Source organism: Saccostrea cucullata, unplaced genomic scaffold, assembly GCF_032062105.1.
Source record: "Saccostrea cucullata isolate Sc308-1 unplaced genomic scaffold, CSIRO_AGI_Scuc_v1 ctg7832, whole genome shotgun sequence".
Classification (NCBI taxonomy): Eukaryota; Metazoa; Mollusca; class Bivalvia; order Ostreida; family Ostreidae; genus Saccostrea; species Saccostrea cuccullata.
In genome coordinates this window covers 21,367-29,990 of record NW_026927219.1, presented here as the reverse complement: position 1 = coordinate 29,990, position 8,624 = coordinate 21,367, and the positions used below count along the sequence as shown (strand labels likewise).

At 31.9% G+C, this 8,624-nt stretch overlaps 1 protein-coding gene across 1 annotated transcript; it reads right to left on the bottom strand.

The window, feature by feature from the left end:
• Positions 1–342: 342 nt before the first annotated feature.
• LOC134273766 (complement factor H-like) lies at positions 343–8,337 on the bottom strand (the record flags this gene model as incomplete). Its single annotated transcript, XM_062755983.1, has 7 exons — positions 8,243–8,337; positions 3,014–3,219; positions 2,361–2,610; positions 2,056–2,121; positions 1,081–1,248; positions 787–948; positions 343–501 (listed from the first exon to the last, which is right to left on the bottom strand). Coding segments are annotated over exons 1-7 (1,018 nt in total), but the record flags the coding sequence as incomplete, so codon positions are not given.
• Positions 8,338–8,624: the final 287 nt, after the last annotated feature.

Here is an 8,624-nt window from a genome sequence, read left to right as displayed (position 1 = left end):
AACACGCCTCTATTTCTGAAGAGTATCGTAATTGAAATCAAACATATTATTATAACATGAGCATCCAGAATTTCTGTACAGACATATTTAGCTATTGAAATAATAATAAAGTGTATCGTTGTGTATGTTCAAGTTGGGAATTTTTACAAATAACTTTTCCTTTTCACGCCATCAAACCATTAAACCCTATTTAGTTACTTTATGTCAATGATATTACATATTCAGAGTTATCAACGTAAAAAAAGCAAAACATATAAACTGTCAAAACAAAGTTATATTTTTAAAACATGGTTCTGATTAACAAAAAAAAAAAAAAAAAAAAAAATAGCGAAATCCTCCTACCATAGCAGGTGAAGTTTGTTTTCTGCCACTCAGATTGTAAGCATTTTATTGAGTTGTTTCCAGATTTTGGAAGAAAACCCTGACGACAAGAGTATAAAGCAACATTGTCAGAGACCATGACGTCAGCGTTAGCAATGATGGGAGGATCAGGACAAGATTCTGTATAGGATAAATGCATGTTATGATATTACTATAATTAGTTGATATATATACAATATATGAATTCAAGAACATGACTTACAGACTAGTTTTACATTTGTACCTTTCTAACTTTCAATACTTTAAAAATATGATTTGATGTATACTATTAATACCACATTTTGTAAAAGATATATTCATGACTTTTTGAAGACTGAACAAAGAGGAACAAAAACATCTATATTTATGAAATGCAATTAAAATACTTATTTCTTAAAGATCATGTATAAATATCTTGATCCTTACTTATACATTTAAAGTCAGTGGACGGCCAGGTACTGTTTATGCATTCAATGACGTCAACTGTATTTTTCATTGTGAAATATCCCGTTAAGCAGAAATATTTTGCTCTATTGTCCTGCACAAGAACTGCTGCATTTTCAACAGCGGGAGGTGGTGAGCAAACGACTTCATATTAAAAAACACAAATATATTAGAATTTGAATATCTTAATCCTGATGAAGATATTTTTTTCATTGATTGAAAATAGGTTTTGAACTATCGGTATTACATATTTTGTATATCATATCAACAATATACCTTTGCAGAACATTGATGTCATAGACCATGTGCCATCTACACAATTAGTTATTACGTCTTTGGAACTTTCAGTGAACCCAGTCTTACAAGAGTACAAAGCCTTGCTACCATTATTTACTCCATCATATAGTTTATATGCATTAACAATGTCAGGAGGGATCGGACAATCTAAAGTGTAGCATTGATACCATATTTTAAATTAAATCCTGTGAAAAATGGAGTCAAAGTATATTAAAAACAACAAAATTCGAACAAAGAATATTTTTGACAGTTGTAAATATATAATTTGTTTCTGTATTGTAATTATCGTTAAGGGACTCCGATCCTAAGCCAGGAAGGACAACTCTTTATTGTATTATTTAATTCAAAAAGTCTCAAAATGAAGATTGAAAATTAGATCTTTTAATGCAACAATTTTCATTATATACCTCTCAATGTGCTTCAAGGTTCTTTGAAGTTCTCAGAAAGGTCTAGTTAATAGTCAAAATTTTTACCCAATAAAAGCATTTTAAAATTTCATATACATGTATCAAGAAATCAAAGAAATTTAAGTACATTATATGTATAAAAATTATGGAATTTCTTAAAAAGCCTGGATGCCTATGATTTTTTTTTATTCTTAAAATGTGTTTATTGATCAAATATGAATTGGAAAAAGCAGAGCAGGTGTTTTTATTCGCAGTTCTTGAAAATATATTCGAGGTTTACCAATTTTCTTTATGTGATATGCTTAATTTAGTAGATAAAGTTTGAAAAATTATTATGGGTAAAAACGCTTTACTTTGAAAATTCAGAGACATTTTTGTGAGCATTTTCAATTATTCAATGCTTGATTTTCAGAACCAGCGGACCGGAGTACCTTCAATAGTGTTTGTTGAAAATAATAGAAGAATAGAATAAAACTATAGTTATTCTTTTCAAATATTGAAAAGATTAATCAAATAACCCTTACAATATCGTAGTGAATAATTATACCTGTAGATACGCATCTTGTCTTTGACCAGTCAGGCGAACAAAATTCCGTTCTATTACAAGGCGTGCCTACATAGAATTAACCTGTATTATTTGACAATTAATTGGAGGTAATTCTTCTTCTAATAATTTCAATTTACATCTTTATGTAGTCTCAATATCTATTCACAGAAAGTTTGATTGACAAGAAATTAAATTTTGATGTCTAATGCACAACATTTTTTCTCTGCATGGGATGGAGAGCAAAGAACTTTACATGAAAGAAAGCGTCAGGATTTGATCATTTACTTAATTATTAAAATACTTGCCTGTAATGTCAATAACTTTAACGATGACTTCCACAACGTCACTTTCTTGATTACTTTGCCCGTCACCCCATTCTCTACCCACGTAAACCAAATGTCCATTTGTATTTGTCGGGGATGGTCTCCAGAGCATAACTTCTGTCTCATTGTATCCGTATATTATAGCTCCATATGGGTCATTGGAGGTATCAATCATGGCGCTACCGCCAGCATGAAACATGTATCCCTCGTTGCTTGGAGATAATACTTTCATCTGATGGAATTAAAGGGGAAAGAAGTGTATAAAAACATGGAAAAGGGTATATGAGATGTCATTTTAATTGTATTCTTTTTATCTGTACTGACAATTTCAACTCATGAAGTTTTTTTAAAGATAAAATAAATACCCAGATGCGATTTTTTAAAATCATAATTATTTAATTATTTGCTTGACAATAAATGGATTTATTCGTATTCTTTAAGAAACTCCAAAATCTTTGTCATTTTGATGAAAAAATGCAATATATATCTTTTTTTAATCATATAAAAAACTCAACATATTTGAGAAAGAGTTTTAAAACGCCACCTAAAACCTATGTTAAATGTTAAAACCACCGTAACGAATAAGACTTGCTTAACGTTGGACTATTTTTTGACGCGTTACAATTCATACTTACATGAACTGAAACTAATGTGGAATCAAGATTATACACCGAATCAAGGTTCACTCGGTCGACAGTGTTTGTGTCGCTCTTATCCACTGTGAAGTGTGTTGAGAAATGCTTATTACAAGATTCCAGTATCCAGGCCTGGATATACAGGCTAGCAGTTTCGCCTCTAAAGCTTTCTGCTCCCCAGCCATCTTCTGCACAAGCCACATAATCTGGAGAATGTAAAATCTACACTACCCCAGAATGCTTCAATAAAAGTTTCAGCTTTTCAAGGCCAGTGTTTCTTAAGGAGAAGACATTTTTTTATATATTTCAATGTAAACTTGGATTCCCTATTATGACCCCTTGCTTCCCAGAGGTCACTAAATGAATAATTTAGAATCTACACTACCCAAGAAACATAAGTTTCAGCATTTCTAGTCAAGTGGCTCTTTCAAAGATTTTTTCCGGTACATTTCAATGTTAAACTTAGAATACTTATTGTTGCCCGGCCCTACCCCTGGGGGTCATGATTTGAACAATTTAGAATCTATAGTACCGACCACACACAACCTGACACCAAAACAGTCCCAGAAAGCAGTTCTCTGGGACTTCTGTGGGACCCATATGGGACAGATCTAGAAAGCAATCTTTTAGTAAGTAAATATTAGTCAGGAGAAGATTTTATCCCTAAGAAATAAACTACAGGTTTATGATAAAAAAATATCTTCGTGTAGCCTATTCCATTATTTAATGTAAATTTATGTACTGAAAATCTGCATTGGCACAATATAAAAAAGAATCATTACAGTTAGATATTTTTTTTTTATTAAAAAATGCTTCACATTTTACAAGTACCACGCTAAAAAATTGTATTCCATTCAACCCTCAACTAAAAGAATTTATTGAATGACCATGAAATAAAATTAATATACTACAATTCTTCCGTAACATAAATAATGTGAACAATCATTGAGGAATTTATCAATGAATTAGTTTTAATTTTATAAACAAGATACGAGGGTTGTCCCAAAAAGTCGTAGACAGGGAACATAGTTTATTTCCACTTTGCTAAATCAATTTTTTATATTATCATAACAAAGAGTAACATTTTATGATCATGTATTTCAAGTTTCATGACGATTCCACATTTAATAAGAAAACTATGAAAAAATAAAGAAACCACGTAAGTGTACATCGGCGCACGATAGCAAGCGTAATTTACGTCTCTCATAACGTGAAGGTCCTTTTTTCTGCTTCACATAAGGCTATTAACATCCAAATGAATATTTTTGTATAGTGAAAATCCACAATTGACCAAGGAAATAATTTAAATTCAATGTTGTTCGTTTTCTTAAGCAGATTCATATTTCAGTCAAAATTAAATTAGTTGAAAGATCGCCTTACATTTTAGGCAGCAGAGAATACATTTCCAAGCGCCGGGTATGCGTTCGACGACGTCATTTTCATCAAACTCAATTCGAACACCACTTTGAAAATCATGCCACCAGTCGTCTGTTTCTAATGTTATTTACATGAAAATTTGACATATTATTAAGATTTTGATTCTATTTTCAGTGATTTAAATTTTAGATTAATTTTTTTACATAGTACCAAAGAAATAAAAACAAATGTAATAGTTATATGCCTCAATTATTCCGAATTTTGGTCGTGCGCCGACAGACCATATCGGCCTTCATATAAATCATCCCAATATAATTAATATGAAAGATATTTATTAAAGAATTCGCAATTTTAAAGAACATTGAATGTATTAGGGTGAGTTCACCATGCATCGGACACATACCTTGCTTCGGACAACTTTAGACAATGAATTCTCTTTCAACTTAAGAGTTCCGTGTATTTATTTGTTTCTGTCTAGAAGCTGAAGATTTAAATTTTCTAATGATACCGATTGTTATTATCATATTGTGATAAAAATGCCCCGAGAATGGCCTTGAAGTTACGTCATATTTTACATCATCAAAGGGGAATAACCAGAAATTTATGATTTTGCGATTTTTAGAGTTATCGTTCTTAAAATTCGACTTCAACGGAACGAGTCAGACTTTGGTAAATAAAGTCAAAGATTGGTAATTTTACATAAATTTTAAAGAGATTTCATTTCAATGTTCGTATAATTCTGTTTAGAGCAGGTTTTCACTAGTATGTTCATTTCTCCGTACATCAGACACAAATTAACCATGCATCGGACACTTTCCGATGCAATGGTAAGCACTACCATTTTCATACAGAACCCAGCTGACAGCTGTTTTTTGCGGAAAAGGAAAATAAAAACTCTATATGTTCAGTCAAAATACAAGTTATCGATATATGACGTCTGGAATTTGACTCAATTTATTTCTACAAACCAGAGTATGATAAACCATGAAAAAAGGGCGCGAATTACCGCAATATAATCATTTTTAAGCATTTCTAAGGCAGACTGATGTCTCTCGAATCGTTCTACATTTGTGCAACGATATCATCAATTAAATTTAAGTTGAGGGTTATTTCTTAGATAAAAGATAAAAATATATCGATATCAAGCATTTTAAAGCACTTTGATAAAGGTATTATATCTTTCTGGTCAAAATACCGTCTGTCCGATGCATGGTAAACAATGTCCGATCCATGGTGAAATTTGAGTTATCACTAAAAACTGGATTTTTGGGGAACATTTTCTCAATAAAGGGCATATAATTGTGTCCCAAATTGATATTTTAATCACAAACTAAATGTTAAACTCCATTTTGATAATTTTCCGTCGGTAGCGATATCGCTAGCACTTGTTGAAGTACAAGGGTATCCGATGCATGGTGAATTCACCCTATGTCTATGCAAAATTTGGTTAGTATTGGTTGTGTGTTAAAAAAGTTATTAACATTGTCTACGACTTTTTGGGACAACCCTCGTATTTAAAAAGTACACTAATTTTACAAATAAACAGTTGAAATACCTGGAATTGTGATTTATTGTGGTATATAAAACGAAAATTTTGTTATGATTATGATTGCTTGATCTATCCTAGTAAATCAGTTATATAAAAAATATGTTTAAGACATGTGTAAAATTACTTATCAAAACGGACTTGTTCAATACATCTAGCCAAGATGCCGTCCGTGTATAAAAATACATTTGAATACATATTCTTGAACATTTAGAATAATGTACTCTGAGGAGTAAATTAAACAGAAAAAGAGAAACCATATTTAATTAAAAATCCTTTTCTTTATACTTTTACGCAAAGAATTTTAAAAGCTTCTCTCAGTCTTGAAAACTTGTAACTATTTCATTGTGACGCAGTATTTGTCAGGTATATGACGTCACTGATACATCAATGGACACGTAGATTCAACCTGAATAATGGAACCAATTTTTATGTAAATATTACGTTTGAAGGCAAAAATGAGTTCTGTTTTTAAATAAAGTAGTTATTATTTTTTTACATTAAATTTCTTTAGTGTATCGATTCTAAATATTTCACTAGGATTCCGATAAAAAGGTGTTTAGCAGATTTACCGATGCCACGGGAGATAACTTATGCATTGCTAAATTTCATAAAAACGTCCATATATTTTGCCGGAAAACTACAATCAAAAGTGCTTTTCCCACCGATTTTATTTTTTAAACAAAAAGATTAAATATTTCTAGATTCAGTTTGGTGTAAATTATATTCCTGTTAAAAAATGTATTAGAAATTACAGTTCTTTGTTTCTCACCTACATTCAATGGTTTATATAAGGGAATTCAAAAACACACAACACAAGGGTATTTTACTAAATAAGTAATTTTCCAACAAATCTTCAATTGCATTATTCCTTTTGGACTACATTGATATTGTTTTAGATAAAATATCAAATATTCCTCACATTCGATACTGCCTGGTTTTTCAGTGGACTGCCTCTATAAACCTTTGTTTGAGAATTGTGCTGATTTTACTGGATATTTAGTGTATTAGTTAATGATTTATTGTTCATCTTTAAGTTCTCTTTTTCTTAAATTCCTTATGGACAACCAGTAACTAAGTGCATTTTCCACAGCCCATGTCATTAATATACCCGTTTAAGATATTGGAAAATTTCACCACATTCCAATTACCAATAAGGTCACTCGAGCTTTCTGAAAATGATAGTTGTGAAACCCGGGGGAGACTTATAGAAGCATTTCAGCCTAATGTCCGATTCGAATACGTAATTCTACATATTTCTACCCTTTTCTCTATTTTTCAGTGTAATTCATACATGTAGGTGTGAAAGCCTTCTTCCTTCAATAAATATATTTCAAATTGTTTCTATGCGCCTACTGTTCATAAATGACCTTCGTATACATGTAAGGATTCCTGGCATACTACTCGGAATCAATTTCTGCCTTTTATTGTCTCGTTGTTTATTGGAAATTTCATTTCTGAGTTAGCTCCGCCATTTACATTAATAAACCACGCCTATTGGGACTGCTCTCTGGGACTGCTGGGACTGCTGGGACTGTTCTCTAAGACCGCTGGGACTGCTTTCCGTGGCTAATGGGACTGCTCTCTAGGACCTCTTGGACAGCTGGGAGCTCTCTGGGACCGCTGTGGGACTGCTATAGCAGTCCCCGGGACCGCTCTGGAACTGCTTTGTGTCAGTTTGGGTCTGGTCGGTACTGTACACTACCAAGCGATGCATCAACATAAGTTTCAGCTTGTGTGGCCCAGTGGTTCACGAGAAGAAGATTTGAAAGTTTTTTTTTTATACATTTCAATGTAAATCTTGGATTCCTTATTGTGACCCTGACCTACTCCCGAGGATCATGATTTGAACAATTTAGAATTTACACTACCCAAAGATGTTTCAATATAAGTTTCAGCTTTTTTGATCAAATGATTCTTGAGATGAAGATTTTTAAAAGCGTTTTACCTAAATATTGCAGTATAAAAATTAGATTCCCTATCGTGGCTCCGCCCTTCCCCCGGGGGTCATGATTTTGATAATTTAGAATTAACACTACGTTAAGATGTTTGTACCTAGTTTGATAAATATTGGCCCATTGGTTCTTGAAAAGAAGTTGAAACTGTGAAAACTGTACGGACAGACAACGGATGATCAGAAAAGCTCACTTGTGCTTTCCCCTCAGGTGAGCTAAAAAAAATTAATAACTCGAAACACGTAACAAACTTAAAAAAAATTAATAAAATGTATGATCAATAATTTTTCATTTTTTATCAAATCTAATAGTTATTGTAATAGAGTGATAACAATGCTCACAAAAACTTACCTGACATAGACCAAAGACGAATTTCTTGTTCATTAAATGCAAAAACAGTCCCACAGACAGTTTCATATTTACCAATTATTTCTGAATTGAATGTCACACCTACAATAAAATATGCCATAACTATTCTTAAATGAATCGTTTGGTTCTAAAATGTAAAATACAAAAAAATTACGAACTGAGAAAAATTAGGCGTGGAATTATTTCATTCGTCTGAGTTCATTGATCGTGGTTAAACAAAATTTCGTTGGTTCTTTGAAACTTAAAAAAAAGTTTGTTGGTAGGTTCATGTATATATAGAAGGTTTTCAAGTAAATAAATATGTAGACAAAATAGTAGTTCATGGGGGATGTAAAATTGTGGTTTAAAGTGGACCATGAAATCG